The following is a 19,748-nucleotide window of genomic DNA, read 5'->3' as shown; positions in this document are numbered from 1 at the left end:
ATAATTTTCAATATCATTGAACAATAAAAGCAGTAATCAACAACTTACTGTGGGGGGAAAAAAGCCATCAACGAGGTATGAAAAAGTAGGGAATTATTTAGTTACAGTATTAGGATTTCCAAGTTATTACATCTTTTAAGGCAAAATCTTATAGTAACAAAACACATTACTAATGTGTACTAAAATAAGGTTATTTACTTAAAAATGATACATTGGACATAATCTGTGTACAGAACAAGCAATTCATGGTAAACTCAATAAGGCACCTTCTAAAGCAGATGCTGTACAAAATACATTAGTGTGTTACATTTTTAAAGTAGTATTCTACACTTCTGGCATATAACACACACAAGAGTGTGACCATTTGTCTTGTTCCACTCTTCTTTCATATTTTATTTACATCTTCTCTAGGTTAACTACAATGTTATTTATTCTTCTTGTATACAATATAGTACATTTCATTTTGGGCATGTCATGTCGGAGCACAAATGTCACTACATGATGTGGGCTTCTAGAATTGCATTAAACAGGAAAATTTCACAAAGCAACAATTACATTGTCAAAAAAACCAGAAGTAATGTGCCCTCTACTTCTGCTGTTCAACCAAGGCTGAGCACCATGGTTCCATAAGGACTCTACTGTGCAACACTGCCAGCTGCTTTTAGACATCACCCCTACTTGGAATAAAGATTGTGGGCACAGGATAAAGACTTAACTCAGAGGCACTGTCAGGAGAGTGAGCAAAGGCTAAATCGTTCTAATATTTCACAGAAGACAGGCATGTAACTTCCCTTTAAAAATATCTGCAATAGCAAAAGAATGTTTATTAACTTTATATCTCTGCTCTTCAAACACTTTTAGACCATTAAAATACAGTCTGTTAAGACAGAATAGATGAAATGTATCCAAATGATTTGTTTTATAAACACATTCAAATGGTCATTTAGATCACGATCTAAAATTTGATTCTAGACTACTATGGAGGTAACTTAAAATATTAATTTTACATTTCATTCAAGGCCTCAAAGAAGGCTACTAAAGAAAATAATTCAGAAAAAGTGATGGATATTGGGAAAACTGTTTCTTGAGGAAAAATTACATTAAGTAAAAATTCAGAATAAACTCAGAATGTAAGCCTAATTTTCTCTATAGGAATACCACATCTCTGGTGGAATTTGCAAGTTAACCAGGAACACAAAAACTTTCCTTTTAGTTGCTGTGACAATAAGAATGAAGTGACTCCAATTATTTCCATCTAAAATCAAATGGAACAGGTTCAATAAACATAAAAATCCCTCCATATGAGTGTTTAAGAACTTCCAAAGGCACAGTCTTGATACTCCCCAAGGTATTTTCCACACAGCTGATTTTTGTATTAAAAAACAAACAAAAAAATCCCTAAAAAACTACATTTGCCAGTTTTGGAAGATATTTTTTTGAATGACAAATGCCTAAAATTTTGACCACCAAAAATAAGATTAATTACAGTCCAATAGAAGAATCTTATTACTCTCTCTGACCTTAAAGGCTTCTGAACACTACAGGATTGCATAAAGCAACAACTTACCTTTGGAGTCTGCACTAATTATGCTTAGTTAAGTAAAAATTAATGGGCTGGCTTAGAGCACATTTTTTTCCCCCCAAATGATTAAGCATCAATATAGACATCCTTTAGTGTTAATGTTTTGTTGAGTATCAGAATCAAGGAAGCTGCTGTTCAGCACAGCAAAAACTACACATGCATGATACATTTGAGTATGAACAGAGTAATTGAAGTGCTGATAAATTAGGTTTAAGGCAAAAAAGACTTTTTTTCTCTCTCAAAAAACCATCTTTGCAGCAGTTGGCTCTATGTTAAAGTAACTTGAAAATCAATTTAGGTCCTAAGGTGTCTAACCATCCTATTGCTGCCTTGCAAATACCCAAACAATGGAAAATAAGGGAAAATTTAGATATTATTGAAATTCATACTTCCAGAAGGGGCTTCCTGAAGAGCTGGGAAAAATGAACTAAAAAAAAAAAAAAATCACAAAACATGTTTACAGTTAATGAAGATGTGGCAAATTCTAGAAGAAATGACAAAATATTCTACATAGGATGGGGTTAATTCAGACAGATCTCCATGCTCTGAAAGTTTAAGCTAGCAGGGTATCTACATAAACATTTTTTCCTTCTTATTGATAAAAATTCTAGAGAAGGAAAAAAGAGCTTATCCCTTACTTTTTTTGGCTTATACCAAAAGTTTTCCAACTACCTGTGCAAAAATTATGTGCGAAGACATGATTAACAATTTCAAATCATCATAAATTTCTTGGCAATGGACGGAGAAACATTTTTTAAAAGCCCTTTATCATGAGGATTGTGGCACAATATCATAATTCTCTTGCTGTTTTCAAATAAGTTAAAGTTGACATACCTATGAACTTCTCGGCCAGAATACATATTAATACTTAAAGGCATTACTAAACAAAAGTAATGACTTTATTTTAAAAAAAAAGTCCCTTGAAATAGCTAGTTTTCTATAAAATATGTAGAACTGTTAAATAAAGTCTGTACATCACAATAGAAAATAAAAATACTGCAATCTTTTGCCTGACCATTTACATTATGGGAACTACAGGATTAAAACAAAAAGGTAACATGCTAAAAGGTTGTAATTGTTCACAAATCACATTGCTTCTGTGTTACATTGCTTTGTATCAGTTGTATTTTCAAGGGAAATTTAAACACATCAAAACAACCTCTATGTAAATTTTTAAAGACAAATAATCTGGCATAAATCAACCTGAAGTTTTAACAATTTCATCAGTTCTGGTATTATTCTTAACTTTTTTCTTCAAATCTCAACTATGGCGTGTGTGTGTGCGTATATCTAATTGTACAGATGTACTTAGGACTAGGTATTTATTGTATTTTTTTTTACTAAAGCACAAAACACACTGTATAAATAACTTCCCTTTTTAAAGTTACCTAGAACAAGATTTACAGTACAAAATTATAGGCACTTAAAATTATCAAATAGATTCAATGGTTTCAATACTGTGTGTTCAATCTTCAGACAATTCATGCTTTGAAGCTTCAACTTGAGTTATGGTACTATTTTCTAACTTCCAAGAAGAAGTGCCAAAGGAGTTATAAATCAATAATTCTACTTTACAGTAACCTCATGGAGGGTTATGGCTTCTATACACCTTGTGTGGGTCAGTGGGAGAACTTCAGTTTCTCGTTCAGGTCCAACAGTTGGCACAATAAAGCCAAGTTTTGCAATTGTGCTAACTTACTGTATCTTCATGATTTAATTTCAATGCCATTCCTCCCAAACTTAACTAGAACTTACAACACCCACTGATTTACCTTGTCTCAAATCTTCACTTCCACTAAGTGGCCCACAGATGTGGCCTCCTGTGTCTACATCAGAGCAACCCAGCTCCAAATCTGCACGCTGTGGATCTGATCTTCAACAGTTCACACTTCTCCTGGTCTCGACCTTTTCCTGCATTCTCTGATCTTCAGAGCACCCAGAGCTTCCTGCCTTCCCTCTTTTGTGTCTGTACACCAGACTTGTTCTCAAGCCTTTCAAAACTCACCTTCTGCCTAGTTTTGTCAAATGATGAAAGAGCACATGGTACAGCTGACAAATCCGTTCCTTTGTGGGAAGAAATTCAGAGCCTGACAGACACTATCAGAGTCCAAATACTGCAGGAAGGCAACACACATCACCATCAGTCTTTCTGCTAAGATGTAAAGTATTCTATGGCAAAAATGCTGGTTGCATGTGGCACTGTGAAAAAAATATGACAAATTTCAGGGATCCAATTATGAAGCTCTCTCTAGACTGCAAGTGAGATGACCAAAGCAGCCTACATCTCTAGAAGAGATTGTTTCAAGCTCCTTACAGATTTAGGCAGGCATTTCTAAATTACTTAATGGTTCACATTTTTGCAGTTCTCCTTGTGACCAAATAAAAAACAAAAAAATTAAAACTGAGATTTCTGAAGATAACTTAATGGCAAAAGATTCAGTAGCAAATCTCTGATTGTGGAGCCACAAAACGCACGGAGCCCTGACCATAAAACTTTGTTCATTTAAATGGTTTCTTATATATTCCAAATGACAGCAAAATAATCCTGGCACACACATAAAGGCATAAAGAACTGTTTAACTGAGTAGTATTACAAACAGATTAATAACCTACAGGCTGTTTCACCAAAACTTGGTATGGATTGACTAGGTTTTATCAGGTAGAAGACAAAAAAAAAAAAGCTTATATTCTCCATCTCTGTTGAATCCATATAGCTTGTTAGGCTTTCACAGAAAGCACTGTAATCTGAACATTCAATTCAGTACCCAGAGTTTTACTGGAGACTCACTAAGTATGATTGAAGTCTCAATGCAGCTCAAACCAAAACAAAACGTGTATTTTCTCAAGGCTGTCCATATATGTAGCACGTAGTGTATAGAGGCTCTCAGTATCATGGTCCATGAAGTACTGAAAGATTTCATTAGCAGCCTGTAGAAGTGTGCTGAGAAAATATACTGAATCTCAGTTATTTCCTCTTCTCTATTTTTATCTTCCTCACCCACGTTTGAGTGAAAAGATCTAGGGAGTCCAGCTTTGCTCTCCAAAGTCAATTTCCTATGTCAAATCTTTACATCTTGTGATTCCACCATCTTGGCAAGTGTCTTCTTGATCCTCAAGGCAGTGAGCCTTGAGGCAGGATTATGAGCCCAGCACTCAGACATCAACTTCAATATTGCTCTTAAACACTGCAGAAGGAAAAACAAAGGCACATTATTGTAACAATTGCTACGCTTAAAGTTATAATTCTGGTTTGCTGTCAAATTCAAATTACAGAACTTTCAAGTTCAAAAATGTGCAGCTTCCAAATATTTTGCAAAATTATTGGTAGAAAACTATTATAAAGAGATCTACTGAAGGAAAAACCCCAAAATACCCCAAACCAAACATCCACATGCCAATCCTTATCCCACTCCCTCACTGCCTAGTGACAGTAGCTGGAACTAATGGAAGTGTTGATTTAGTCTCTCAGTGATGCATTACCAGAACTTCTCTGTACATCTCAAGAACAGTGGTACAAATGTGGCAGCAATAAACAGAAATATCTCCACATATATGGCTGCAAAACCATAGAGAATTCTTTCAGGGAAAACAAAGACATGACAACAGTTCTTTCAGCAGTTAAAAAAAAAAAAGAAAAAAAAAGAGAAAACTGGTAATTCATAGAAGTCAAGGACTTGGGGAAGAATGGATATGGCATATGTAATTTGCTTTGTGAAATAGTTATGTCTTGTTTACTGTATTCAAGCTGTGGCCCTTCAAAAACACGTATAAATGAGAGTATTTTACTTATATCACAGATTGTCCTGGGATGTAACAGTAAAAAAGGAAAAAAGGGAAGAGGAAATCCACAAAGGAACTGCTTCATCTTTCAGGAAATACCTTATGACACAAACCAATAAGCTATATCTATTAAGACTAATAAAATGAATTAAAAAATAATTTAAGTTTGAGCTCCAATTAAACTCTGAATATATTCCACTCTCTAAAACACGTGATCTCAAGTAGAGCAGTATTCATATACTTGCATGCTGCTTAAGGGTATCTTCCCCCCCAGATCACTGAAAAGATACATTAAAAAGTACAGAATTTTGAATTGATCTCAAGCATGTCTTTCTACTACTATTGCTGTGAGGTTTTCAGAGTATCAGAATGTGGGAATGTGGTTCTACTTGACAACATTTTAGTATTTACTAAACTCAAATGCCACCCCATATTAATGAGCAAACTGAAGCAGCTTTTCCTCTGAGCACACTCACTTCATCGCTGTTCCATCTGTTCGACACCACCGGGCGCAGGCGTTTGACACACACCACTTCTCTCATGTCCTCATAGGATGGATCATTTGGCACCATGTCATAATATGGCAACTGGTACTCTTCAACAATACCTGCAGATAATTGTGAAAGATTAGGAACAATTAAAATAAATTGATCTACAGATCTACTCTCAGGCTTCCTTAGCCAGGAACAAAAATTAACTTTCTGCCAAGTTAAACTCAACACACTGAGTTTTACTGTGTTAAAATCTGAAAATTTCACTACAACAATAATTTACCGTAAAAGTTCCAATACTATCATTATTAACTTTAGTAGCTATGATGATTCCTTGCAGTGCCTTTGATTTTGATACTAAATGCTAGCTTTAGCGTTTTCTAATTTACTACATACTACAAAGAAGCACAGAGAAATATAAGATGGAAGAAGAATACAGGTGAAGATGCGTAAGGATACAAAAGCAGAGTAAAAGAAAAGCCAGGATGAGTCACAAAAATATTTGTCAGACTACTACTACTGCTTTTAAAGAATAAAAGCCTAATGACACAGCAAGCTAATTATATTACTTCCTGGGGAAGCATTGCTAGAGTGAGGGAAGGGCCTGGTAGATTTTATCCAGAATATTTAAAAGTTCACCTCCTGTGACACATCGCCGAGCCATTTCCCAGATGATCAGCCCAAAACTGTAGATGTCAGCCATGATGTATGGCTGGAAATGGTTTTTATTCAGGCTTTCATCCAGGACTTCTGGAGCCATGTAACGTTTTGTTCCCACTCTGGTGTTCAAGGGAACATCAACTTCATTTGTGTCACTATATGAAAACATTAGCAAGTTACTGAATTGTGGACTGTTACAAGGTGTGAAATCCTGTATGGCACAACCACTAAGAAGACAAGTCTCTGTCTCCATGGAACTTAAACTAATAAAGGTATTTAACTATATTATTAAAGTAACACATCTTCAATTAAGTTTCAACTACCTATATGCTGTTCAAATTTCCTACAAAAGAATTTACGCAATTGCAATTACTATGAAAGGCTAGTTTTGAATAAAAAAATTAGTCTACATTTCCTCTACAAAACTTTTATTTTCCATAAGAGTCTTTTTATTGTTTCTTAACAACCTATTTTCATCATGATGTTTGTCAGCTTTCAAGAACTACATTTTGCCCTCAAAACTGGGAAAAAAATCCCAAAAGCACACAACCAAATCATTCCATCTGCCTTTTTAAACTGTGTATCTGGTGCATTAAATAAAAAAATTACATGAAAGTTTTCCCATGACAGAGGATTTGTTACCTGTTAAACTTGACTGCAAGACCCAAGTCTGCAATGCAGCAGGTTCCATTTTTCTTTATCAAGATGTTTTTACTCTTCAGGTCCCTGTGTGCAATTGCAGGCTTGCCTTGTGTCCCATAGATTTCTGTGTGCAGGTGGCACAGGCCACATGCAGCAGAATAGGCCAGTTTGAGCAGAGCCCTGTTGTCCAGAGTAGTGCACTTCAGAAAATCATACAATGATCCGTTTTCATGATAATCCGTGATCAAGTAAAGCTGTGTCCAGGAGCCAGTGCCTTTAATATCTGCTGCTATGAAACCTATGAAATGAATAAACCAAGGTACATAAAATTTTTGTGCAGTAGATTTAGTGATAATTCCTAAAGCTGTATCTTCTTGTACTGTAGCAGAAAACACATGCTGTCCTTATGAAAACTCACCATGTAGAACCCCTGATTCTAACTGTGAGGTTACCAGTCCAACCTTCCAGCAAAGAGACTGCAGATTTATTTCCAACCAAAAGCAGAAAAATTCTACACTTTGAGTAACATTTTATTAGAGCACATTAAGGGAATAACCCATCTGGTGATTCCACAGGAGCTACCTTAGACCCCTCATGCCACCCACTAAGAGCTCCTCCTCCACCCTCCAGCAGCTGAGCAATGTTCTGCTGCCTTACCGAGGATGTTTTCATGTCGCATGAGAACAGTTTGGTAAATCTCTGTTTCTCTGAACCAGCTGGCTTCTTCTGTGGTGAAAAACACTTTGACTGCCACTTTTTCACCCCTCCATTTGCCCATCCACACTTCACCATATCGGCCTTTTCCAACTTGCCTCACCATCTGAATTTGTTTGGCAATAGTGCGCTGAACCTAAGGAAAAAAAAAAGAAAAAGAAAAAAGAAAAAAAAAAGGGTAAAAGATGGAGGAGGGAAACACACCACTTAAATAAAAGTACCTGGCCAGGCTGCTTGTCAAGCTTCAAGCTTGGATTACTCTAAAGTTTGATACCATTGTAAAATTTGTTCCATGAAATTTTTTACATTCCACTTTTGGACTCATTATTGCTGCCTCCAAGGCATAAAAAACCCCCAAAAATATTTAAGACAACTCAAGGGTATGTTCTCTTGCATTTTATTTCTGATTTATAGTCATCTGTCTCACTGGCTAATTTTTATGCAAGTATTATATAAGATGGTGAATGAACACAATTCTGAATAATAATCACAAAACGGTTTGAGTTGGAAAGGACCCTAAATATCATCAACCCCTCTGTCATGCGTGTGGACACCTTCCACTAGAAGAGGTTGTTCAAAGCCCCATCCAGACTGGTCTTGAACACTGCAATGGATGGAGCATCCACAGCTTCTGTGACAACCTGTTCCAGTGCCTCAACATCCTCAGTGAAGAATTTCTTCCTTACATCCCATCTAAACCTACTCTCAGTTTAAAGCCATTTCCCCTTGATGCCCTTGTAAGAAGTCCCTCCCTGGCTTTTCTATTTTAATGATGGTCAGTGGATACTAAGAAAGTAAAATCTCTGAGTTCACTCAATTTGATACTTACATTAGCCATTTCTTGTATTTTTATCTTAACAGCTGCAGGTTCTAAGTTTGCTTTGAATTCTGCTGATGCCAACAGATTTTTTAACATACCTAATTTCACACAATTTTAATTAACTATGTGAAGATAATAATTCACTGAAGAAAAATCTCAAGTTTATGACTTACCAACAGTGGTAGCCCTGACCCACTCCCAGAACTCTGTGACTGGTCAATAAGGTCTTTTAATGACTCCCCGGCTGGAATAAATGCTTCATCTTGTTCCAGGTCACGATTATAACAGTGCCTCTTTGCCATTGACTTACAGTAATGCCTGCAAAAGTAACAGAAGTTAAGTTGAACTCCACAACATTTAAGATATGTAGCAAACTGCTCTAGGAAAGGAGCTATTTAAATATACACACTTTCTCAAAAGAAAAAAACAGAGAAGCAGATATTACTGTATTTTTTCTTTTCCTGAAATGTAACTTATATGGCTTTTTAATGTTAAGAATCTGTTGTAATGCATGTACAGGTTTGTCAGCTGATTATCAGTGAGGGGGAAACACACCATTTTTAATACTCAACCCTCAGAGTTACCAGCACAACATTGCTGATTTTGGGTTAAAAGAACAGTCAGAACCTTGAACCACAGCAACTGAGGCTGACACAAGCCTTGGAAAGTGCTAGAACAGTGATCACCACCAGCACAGGGCTGGTGCTAACAGAAGCACCTGAATGAACTGCCATAGCTCAGCTGGATAATTACTGAGTTTTGAAAATCAGCAGAAAATCTCAGAAGCAGATGAAATTTAACTATTGAAAGTGACTGAAGATCTAGAAGCAAAAAAAGCATGATGATATTCCTGTTTATCCGCTGCTATAGCATCGAAATTACATGTAGCTTGCAAAACTGTAAATATTTTGTACCCAGAGGAAGGATCAAACTCACTTAAATTCTCTGCTGTGAACATTTCATTTTACCTAGTGATGGAAACTGCTACCCACAGAAATGTGAAATCAGGTTACAACTGATTTTTCCAATCTACAAACGATTAACTGAGTACATTAGCAAAATAACTGTTCTCTTTATACTGATTTGCAAAATTAAAAATGTTGCCAATAAAGAAAGTGCTTTCTTACTTGTAACAAAAGCAGCTAAGTAAGATGACCATGACAATTATGCAGACTGCCATAGAAATCAACACTGCCATCCAACGAATGCTGCCATCAAAAAGTCCATCTATTTGACAAAAAAAAAAGAAAGAAAAAATAGAAAAGAAAAAAAGAGAGTTTCCAAAGTCTATTAATTAAACATATACTGTAAACAGTTTCTTTAGGTATGGTTTCATATATTGTGTATCAAAGTATTTATACCACAAAAGAAAAGATAAATTCATTTGAATGACAAAAAAAATTCAGCTTGAGATTTTGGAGTTGTTGGTTTTGGTTGAGTCTTGCTAGTTTGTTAGAAAAGAAATTAAGGATTTAGAGCACTAAGATTCTGAGAAGATATAAAACAAGAGTTAGACCAGTACAACTTGCCTGGCAATGAATGAATAAGCACATGAAAACAAACTATTTTCGCTGGGAACAACAGAAAGAGAATGAATTTGCAATAAAGAGGTGTTAACAAGGTCTAAATAGTTTTTTTTATGATGGCATTCATAATGGTAAAAGCACAGCAGAGATTAAGAGAAACATTTTAAAAAGAGATCAGACTGTGGAAACAGAATAAAAACAGATCAGAAGATCACATGCAGTCAAGAGATGAACATATTAAGAACAAGAATAAAAATGCCATGAGTGATTGATCAAGGAAAAGATTAACTTGAAAGTGGCAGAAAAGGAAAACTGAAAATAGAAAATGAAGAGTAGTACAGATGTTCAAATAAAAATTACTGAGTATGGAAAAAACCAGACCTGTGCAATACTGTAATTACATTTTCTCCTTATTTTTACTGTTGATCAGGAAGAACAGAACCTACACAGCATTCCTTAGCAGTGTGAACATACAGGAGCTGTTTACCTGTACTATCAAGAGGTGGTAATGTTGGTTGCAAATCCTGATTGCAGAAATCAGTGCGACAGCACTCAATTGTTCGGCGTAACTGTGCTTTAGGTGAGTCCTGTTGAAGGAGAATTCAATGAACACTCAGACTTGGAAGCTAAAACGGGGACAGGAGATGCTACAGCTACAACACAGCAGACAAAACTGTAATCTATTTTATTCAAAGGCACTTCAACCACACCATTTCACATATGAGATCACTCTGCAGTGGCAGACAGACATCATCTAATCTCTGAGCCTACGTTTGATCTTGCATTCTTTTTATATTTCATGAGATGTTTGTCACTTGTTGCACAGAAATAGATGGTTTCTACTTAAGTTGCTATTTCATACATGGGAAAAACCTCAAGCTTAGTCAAAACCAGTTAACCATATGTTAAATAAATACTGCTCTTAAGACAAAAAATGCAATCCCTTTAGAAGTTTTTCTCTTACATTCATCATAGCAGCAGTATTTGCTTTAGAACCATCCCCAGAATGCCATATAAAAACGGGAGTGGCATAAACATGAAAGAAAGTATGGCACTGGTATAAATCTCATTGTTTCACCTTGCACTGGAAGTCTGAACCTTCATACTTCATGCAGCCAGAAGCAAGCGTGGGTTCTCCATGTTCATCCTCCTCAATGATAGCAAAGCAATGCCCATTAGTTCTGCAATAAACATATCACATGTGCTTGACCAGCATGTTTATCATTTAATATTCAGCATTAGTTGACCATGAACCTATTAAGAATTCTAGAATGAAAACTTCTACAAAAATTCTTTAGTAGAGTGGTGACCATCCAATTTGAGAACAAAAGGCCCCCACAGTAGTCTCAAACAGAACACTACAGGGATGCTTTCTCACAAATATTCATTAATTCCCTCAACACAGATACCAAGAAAAACAAATTTAGAAATAATTTTGTTTGCCAAAAATCTATTTACACTAATTCAAAGAAATGCAGATGTGGAAAGCTTAATGCCATAAGGTACCCTGCACGTAGACACCGTGTGTTTTTTAACTAATAGCTTTATTATGAGCATAATGGCCTATCAGTTGCTAGGTCAGACAAAAATTAGTAAGGCCTATACAGGCTGCAAACACTAGAGGGCAATAAAATCCAATAAATAAATACCAAGAGGCTTAAAAGACAAAATACTGGAACATTTTCTCAGTTCAAAACTGTTTGTAAGTTACTGCCTGTGTTTACATTTAAAAAGACAGCAGTGTTTATTCTGCCTCCTTGGGTTCCACAGGAACTGCCAAGTGACACCTTAGAGAGACTGAATGTTAAAGTGAAGACTCAAACTGCAGGAGCAAGTAATATGTTTTCAAGTGTGTATATTAATTCTTAAGGAAGAAAACAGAAGGGCCTTGAACACGGAATTGCAAATGGAGAGAAAAAAAGAAAAACAAGAATGTTTCAGGACATGAAAAAAAAACCACCTTAAGCAAGCACCTAACCTAGGCATGAGTCTGTTAGGATTCTTATACCTATCAAAGATAAAACTTCCCTCCTGTCTCTACATGTCCACAGGCTTTTCTTTATTTTAACCTCCTTTCCTTCATAGTCCTTTATGTAACAAGAAGAATTCTCAGTAAATGGCCATGTTGTTTACACTACCTTTTTGACTACTAGGTGAAGAAATAAGCAAACAGGTGGTCATGTCAGAAGGCTTAGATTTGGGTCACTTAATACTCACCCAGCTATAAAATACCACAGGGTTACTTAAAACCTCTGTCCTTCAAAGCAGTTGCTAGGCTTAAAATGACCAGTTGTAAATTATTCTATGGTGTGGTGAAAACAGAGATGCCCAAGAGTTTTAGCACTCTCAGAACATAATCAATTATGGTCAGATCTCTTGAGAGAAACTTGGTCAGCCTCCAGAGGTAGTTTGCTCTCTCAAAATCCAAAATTATATTCTTCAAAGAGCCTCTCTATCCTGGATGCAGCACTTACATGCACGTGTTGTTAATAGCATCATCTGGACAATGTCCTGAGCAGTAGCATTTAAGAAAAGGTAAGGTGTCCTCTGGAGCAAGTGTTACTCCATTTGCTTGTTTCTTTTGGTCAGAATTTGTCTTCATTCCTGTACCATGAAGCATGCTGTCTGGCTTTTGACCTGGACACAAAAAATACAACCAAAAAAAGTTTACATCTCTTTGACAACTGCTCAAGAGTTTTATAGGCAAAATATGACAACAATAATTATATTTATAACTGAAGTATACAAGGTAATCTCCTCTTCCAAGATTATAGCAGATATCTGAGTTAATAATTTTATTCTAGAGATATCCTGCTAACTTATTTTGTACCTTAACAGCAGATCTTCCAACCACATATAATCAATATAAAGATATTTTCTCTTTTCCAGGTAGGGCAGGAAAGCAGTGGTGTAACTGGTTAGAATTTTCTGAAGAAAGCTTCTCTCATTCATGTGTTCAGAAAACCAAAATGCTGACGGCTTAATAACCACAACAAGAATAATTTTATGCATGGCTGAACATACTTAATATGCAATTTTCTAATTTTCTGAAGTAATTTTTTTATAGATTCACAGTCTCATGGAAGAGCAGTAATAACTCCAAAATCTCTTGGTTTTTTTGATCTCTGTATGCATTACTACTTCAAAACACAGCTAAAGTAAACCTTGTTTGCAAATTAAATTTCAGTAAATGACACGAACATCCATCCAAACAAGCTTTCACAGAATAGAAACGGGGCTGCATCATGTTCCAAGTAGCCCTCAGTTTCTCAACAGCAGCAGACTTAAACATCATTCTTTCTTGATTATATTATTAAAGTGCTTTGTGAATGCATGCATTCAGAAGAAAATAACAGTTTTCTTCTTTGTGAAGAACATCCAGAACAAAAATGATGAACATCATCTGCCTCATGTGGAATATGCTCTGTGGTTACTGTACGAGATGAGAACATCTTTACCTATCTCCTTCAGCTTTATCATACACAGTTTTACCAACAAGAAATCTCTTTCTGTTCACCACCTTGGCTCTAAATCCTCAAGGTATGAACCAAATACAGACAGAAGAGCTGTGAACAAACTATCACTTGCACTGACACAGATTACAGCAAGGCTCTGTGTGAGGGTCAGTGCTGGCAAGATAAGCCAGCAGCCAGTCAGGACCACCAGAAGCTTTTACAAATTCAGTTATTAATAAAAAAATGGAGGTCACAATAAAAAATTCATTTTAAAATTTAGTTTAAAATTTCATTTTTAAATTTTGTTTTTCTAAGGAAAAGAAATCTGACCAGAAAACTCAGAGTGTCTTTGAAGAGATTCTTGGGCTTCCTGTCAAACCTAGCAAGCACGAGCTGTAGAGTGATAAGAATATTAGTGTCCTGTTGTACCTTGCTTGAAACATGTCCAGAAAAACTTGATTAAAATCTCTTGCAGATACAGCCCTCTGCATCACTCTACATCACTGTAACATCACTATGTCATTCAGACAAGTGCCAATTAAATACCTGTGAAATTTGAACCTACTGTACTGAAAATAGCAGACCTGCAGATTGCCTCATCCAGTTAATAGAGCATGCCCAGTGCACTGCCCAGTGCAGCAAAGTAATGCAAATTCTTCTGGATACAAGTAAAAGAATATCCTGAGAAATACACCATTTACCTAAACACTGAAATCACAGAGCAGTGCTTTATTTAATATGTGGTCTTCAGAGAGTATTTCAGTAATGCCCAAGTTAAACAGTGCTGATCTGTACAGACTGCTCACAAGAAACAAGACCCAGTGCTAGAATAACAGCAGGTTGTAGGTATTTCTGATTTAACCAAGAAGAATCCTGCACGACTGAAACAGCTCCTCCATCCACCCCCCTCTCTCTTTCTACATATTTCTTCCCAGCATAAACTGAAAGGTAATTTTAATACTTTGCTAGAGACATTACAAAACAGTCTGTATTCACATTTAGGAGATCCTTACCTGCTCAGAGAACAGGTAATTCTACTTAATATTTAAAGCAAAAGCCACTGCATATGTACAAATATTGTCTTTCTGATTCTGTTGAATGACTACAGTAACTTTCCCAATTGATGTTATAAATCCCTCTTATCTTGAGGGACATTCCACATGTTAAAAGTCTTTATGGTATTTTATTATCAGTGTCTTACAGTCACTCATCCATTCTCCTACCCTGAGCACTGAATGCAATGTTTTTTAAGTTTATTAGATGAGAAATCCAAGGAACCCTTAAAGCATGGCTTCTTCTAGCTCAGAACAGAAAGAAGAACATTTTGTGCATGTCTGGCATCTTTTAAAGCAGTATAATTCTCTGTAAACTAACAATGAAGCATTTCTGCAGGTATACAACCTTTTATACTAAAAGTGACATGAAATACATTTTCCCTCTTCATTTATTAAGATGGATTGCATTATGAGATTTATGAGAAGCACATACCATATAAAATCCAAAACAGATAACTGTATTCTCAAAGAAATAGCATCTTTGTCTTTTGTTCAGTTTCTGTAGGCAAAGATTTTTATTCAAAGCAAGAACAGACTACAATTTCATTATTTTTGTAATGTAAAACTCCATAGTAGCCTGCTTTCATCTTACAGGTAATACCTGAACTGCACAAAGAATGGGGGGGGGAAAAAAAAATCACTTCACTCTTGCATTTTTACTTCCTAAGACTGTAGGCAGAACTCTTCTTAGACAGAAGTTTGAGTACCCAGAGAAGAGAATAGGAAAATTTGGAGGAAGTTTGGGATTACTTCACAAAACAGTTTTTAATTGCCTCCACCTAGGATACCTAACTGTATCCTTTACTGCAGTACTGCAATTCAGCAGCAGCACTTCAAGACTCATTAGTGTCCATTTTAAAGCTGCTGGGTATGGGAATGGGAGTCAAGCATGGAAAGACTTGGCTTCCATCCACCTTAGTTATTAAGAGGGCAAATGAAGGCCCTGAACTCACAGGATGCTTCATTGCTGTTTTTCCTGGTTAATAAATACTGAGTAAATGAACAAGAGAGAACTAAGGATAGGCCTAAAGAACATCTTGCTCCAAGGTTTATGTCCCCACCCTCAGAGCTGCAGCTCTCAGACATTCACACTGCTGCATCTTCCCCCTGGGAACAGGACAGGCAAAGGGAGGATCATGTTTTAGGATCTTGTGACACTACACTACTTGATGATGTAATTAATCTCTTCTTTTCCATGACACTTGCAGTTGTCACTCTGCAGTACAGCTAAGAAACATACATACACAAATCTCACATAACCTTCAAAGGTGTAAGTGCAGTGTACTGTGCACTGAAATGCAGCACCCAGAGACTCCGGGCACAGCAAAGCTTCCTCTCCACCATTTCCTAACCTCCACCTGCAAACTGCACGGAGCTGGTGGGGCAAAATAATACACAAGAGCAACAAATGAGCTATCACACACTGGTGAGCTTGTTCAAGATCCTGGATCACTTCTAGCCTTGAGAACAACCATATCATAGACTTCTAAACATACAAACTGCTCTGTAATGTGCATTTTACTGCATTACAAAGTTACAACATTCAAAAAAATATCAGAGTAAGGGTGGAACATTCTCCTAACTTCACTGCAGTGTAAGACACTGATGAAAAAAAGCTGATGGGACTTCAAGTTCTGATTTTGTCTTCTGCTCTGCCCCATCATACACTGCATGCATTGTAGATTTCTACAAATGTGAACAACTGTTACAGACAGGACAACACTTAAATGGTTTTCTGTTTAAAATTAAACTTCATTTTAATAAAATAAATAAAAATTGAAAAGGCTAATAATAAAAGAAATTGTTAGAACAGCGCCTGACAATGTATCATATCCAGCCTTTGATCAAAAATATAAATTATTCAAAGCACTGCTTCTTCCCGTCACAGAAAATAACTTAAGACTATAAAATGTATTTCAAAGAAGCACAGGATATAAAAAATCTCACTAGGTTAGAAATCTAAGTCTACTTGAAAGCACGCTTCAAATATGAATATTAACATGGATAAATCTTCAAAATGTTCTGTGCGTGACACTGCAGTGTTACTAATCACTAAAACCCGAGTTAACCTGCTTGCAACTCAATGCCAGGATACAGATATAATTTCATTTAGTCTTCTGATCTAAGAAAAGATTTGTGTGACCCATAAAAAACAGCTCTATGAAATGCAGAGACAGCAGTAAGTGTAAGAAGACAAACACAAAAGCCAAAATATGCCTACAATTTTTTTTACTTACTTGTATCCTGTCTTTCTCCACAAAGGAAGGTCCAATATGGCCTATAGCAGTCAAGTTGTTTGATAGCTTTCTGAGTTCATAATATAGGTGTTGCCCATAAAAACATTTCTATTCCAGACTACATTATCCTTTAAAGGGATTTATCCTAGCAGAAATGCAGTGCTAGAGGCATTTCTTTGTAGCTACTGTGATCCATGCTTGTAAGCAACAAGAAATTCAATATTTAAGTAAGAAGAATCTTAGTCAGAAGAGCCCCTTTACCTGCCTCCCTGCTGGTGCTGATGCCACTGGACTCTTTCCATCAAAGATGAAAGTTGTTCCAGAGCTCTTTATGCTCTTTATGTTAGATATGCCTTCCTTATGAAAAAGCCATACCTTGACATTTTTATGTGGTAGTTCTAAATTACTTTTTCCTGCTTAGGATGCAGATACAGCAAAATCCCCTACTCCAGTAAGAACATTTCACCTTTCTGCCTATCACAAACTTTCATAATGATTTAACATGCTCTGTTATGTGAATTAAACCTCAGTACAACTGACACAGCTTGAATACAATACTAGCACTTGCTCTTCAAAAACAAAATAACTTTTTTAAAAATCAGAAAAATTGTATGAGTGCAAAGAAGGTATCTTAAATGCTTCTCCAAACTCTGTGTTTGGCATTGTAACCATAATTCTCCCTACAGTGCTTTTTTATGTATTAAGGCTGTGATCTCCAAAGACCAGGCATGTTAGAGGTAGCTCCATCTAGCAGAACTGGTTCCTAAAAATCACAGCATGTTCCCAGACTCCTGGTTTAAAACCTCCCTCCTGTCCTTCCAGCTCTGCCAGGAGCTACATCAGTGCTCAACACAGACAGGCAGCCCCTGCCTCCTCTGCCTCCCAACCCACAGTCCTCAGCCTCTGCTCCAACTTCCCTTCCCCAAAAGTCATTTCTGAAAACTGCTCTGTTCTTATGTACTCAATATAAAAGCCAGAGACTTGAAAATTTTGTGCATTTTTCTTAAAAGTATACTGCATTCTAATTTAAATTAAAACTGCTTTTAAAGAATAAAGTTACTTAAAACTAAATGAGAAATTTTAATAAAGAAATAGATCAACTTTAAATAATCCCTTGGAAGAATTTTAATCAAATTTATAAGAACGTGGTTGTTGCCCATGTTTTAAAGACAGATGCAGACATTAATTGGGGAAATGACTAATAAACAGAACCAGTGTTTTCAAATAATGAATGAGCTACTGACAACTGTAAGTTCCTTCTATAGATTTTAGAATTGTGTTTCAGATTAGTTTATACATTCAAATTCAGTTAACTACTTCATCTGAGAAATTTAGAAAGTGCATAAAGTTTTTAAAATGTATCTTAATATATATCTTATCTATATCAAGTGTTTGAATAAAAGTAATTAGAGCAGTGAACTAAAATCAACAGGTTTTTTTTTAGTTCAGTAACAGTGGCAACTTGAAATCCATTTTAATATTTAATATTAACATTAATTATTTTTAAATTTGACTTTTAATATATCTTTATGCATATCAAGTGGTATTAATACATTTTTAGTCAACTAATTTACAAGGATTAAAATACTGGTCTTCTGTGGTGTCTTTGAAGAATACAAACGTGTGATGAACCACATGGGAAGTAAATTGCCAGCAATGAAGAACCAAATTTATGAGAACATGTTTAAGTAGATGGTAAGCACTTTATTACTGCTACATATATTGATCAGACATGCTCATCAATGTACTGTAACAACAAAGAAATACTCTACTTGGAAGTAAAAGTGGTTCTCTGCCTGAAAACCCTGCACTACTGGGAAGACAAAACCTGTTTAGTGCAGCCACAAGTGTGGCTGAAGCCCAAGACCTCCTGCCTTTGATCAGAAAAAGGAGGTGGATGAAGATGCAGAGCAGGTCATGGACTTCAAGATACTGCAAAGGCCTTCCACAGCAAGAAAGGAAATACAGAATGTTTTAATTGAAGAGTTTGTTATTAAATCTGGCCATCTGCAACCCAGGCTTATTTCTGACTATTTCTAAAAGTAAATGAAGAAGTCCCAAAGTTATAAAGATACAACCCAAAGAGTAACCACTGGGTCCCCCTGCTGCACATCACCAACCTGAGAAACTGCAGCTATTCACCACTAATGTCATGGAACTGCCTCTGGTTTCTGTTGTTACTGTAAGAATATTTTCACAGTAATCAACACATGCAGCCACTTGCTTTTTCAAGTTACCTGTTAAGGAATCTGGTATGCATTTATACATGCAGCTATACAGACATTTACTTTTATCATTCTCTCAGGTCTTGGTAAGCTCTGAAATTCCTAACATTCTGAAGAAGCCTCCAAAAAAACCCCAAGAGAGCAAACCATTAACCTGGATGCCAGACACTGAAAGTACACGCACTGCTTTTTACGTTCTCTGCTTTTTCTTCCTCTTTCTGTAAATCACACAAATTTTCTTCAATTTTTCTTAATGAATCTTTTTCACCTTGGTTAATTGCTTTATGATACATTTTTCTAACATCCTGCATATATTTTCCTTGTTGAAACTACTTTTTCAATGGTTTAAACTTTTCACTTTAGATTGTCTCTTTCCTATAAAAATGTCAAATGCTTTATGACTATGATCTTAATTCTTTCCTCCCCCATGAATCTAGGGAAATGCAGAGAGACTTGACTGGCTTTTTCCTCACCAGCCCTGGAAACCAAGCATATTTCATACGTTTGAAGAAAAGCCCTTAGGCAACTTGCAAACAACTAACAACATTTTAATAAGCTCAA

At 36.1% G+C, this 19,748-nt stretch overlaps 1 protein-coding gene across 3 annotated transcripts in view; it reads right to left on the bottom strand.

The window, feature by feature from the left end:
- Positions 1 to 177: 177 nt before the first annotated feature.
- BMPR1A (bone morphogenetic protein receptor type 1A) overlaps positions 178 to 19,748 on the bottom strand; it is a 73,178-nt gene continuing 53,607 nt past the window's right edge. For all 3 annotated transcript variants that reach the window (XM_064430135.1, XM_064430134.1, XM_064430136.1), the window contains 10 exons: positions 12,690 to 12,852; positions 11,294 to 11,396; positions 10,703 to 10,802; positions 9,817 to 9,916; positions 8,863 to 9,007; positions 7,813 to 8,005; positions 7,156 to 7,453; positions 6,493 to 6,668; positions 5,839 to 5,969; positions 178 to 4,767 (listed from right to left, as the gene is read on the bottom strand). In XM_064430135.1, the coding sequence (XP_064286205.1) occupies positions 4,642 to 4,767; positions 5,839 to 5,969; positions 6,493 to 6,668; positions 7,156 to 7,453; positions 7,813 to 8,005; positions 8,863 to 9,007; positions 9,817 to 9,916; positions 10,703 to 10,802; positions 11,294 to 11,396; positions 12,690 to 12,852 (1,535 nt within the window). In that variant the 3' untranslated portion in view covers positions 178 to 4,641. The remainder of the gene's footprint in view (positions 4,768 to 5,838; positions 5,970 to 6,492; positions 6,669 to 7,155; positions 7,454 to 7,812; positions 8,006 to 8,862; positions 9,008 to 9,816; positions 9,917 to 10,702; positions 10,803 to 11,293; positions 11,397 to 12,689; positions 12,853 to 19,748) is intronic.

Source organism: Passer domesticus, chromosome 8 (genome assembly GCF_036417665.1).
Source record: "Passer domesticus isolate bPasDom1 chromosome 8, bPasDom1.hap1, whole genome shotgun sequence".
Taxonomy (NCBI): domain Eukaryota; kingdom Metazoa; phylum Chordata; class Aves; order Passeriformes; family Passeridae; genus Passer; species Passer domesticus.
This window is presented reverse-complemented; position numbering and strand designations above follow the sequence as displayed.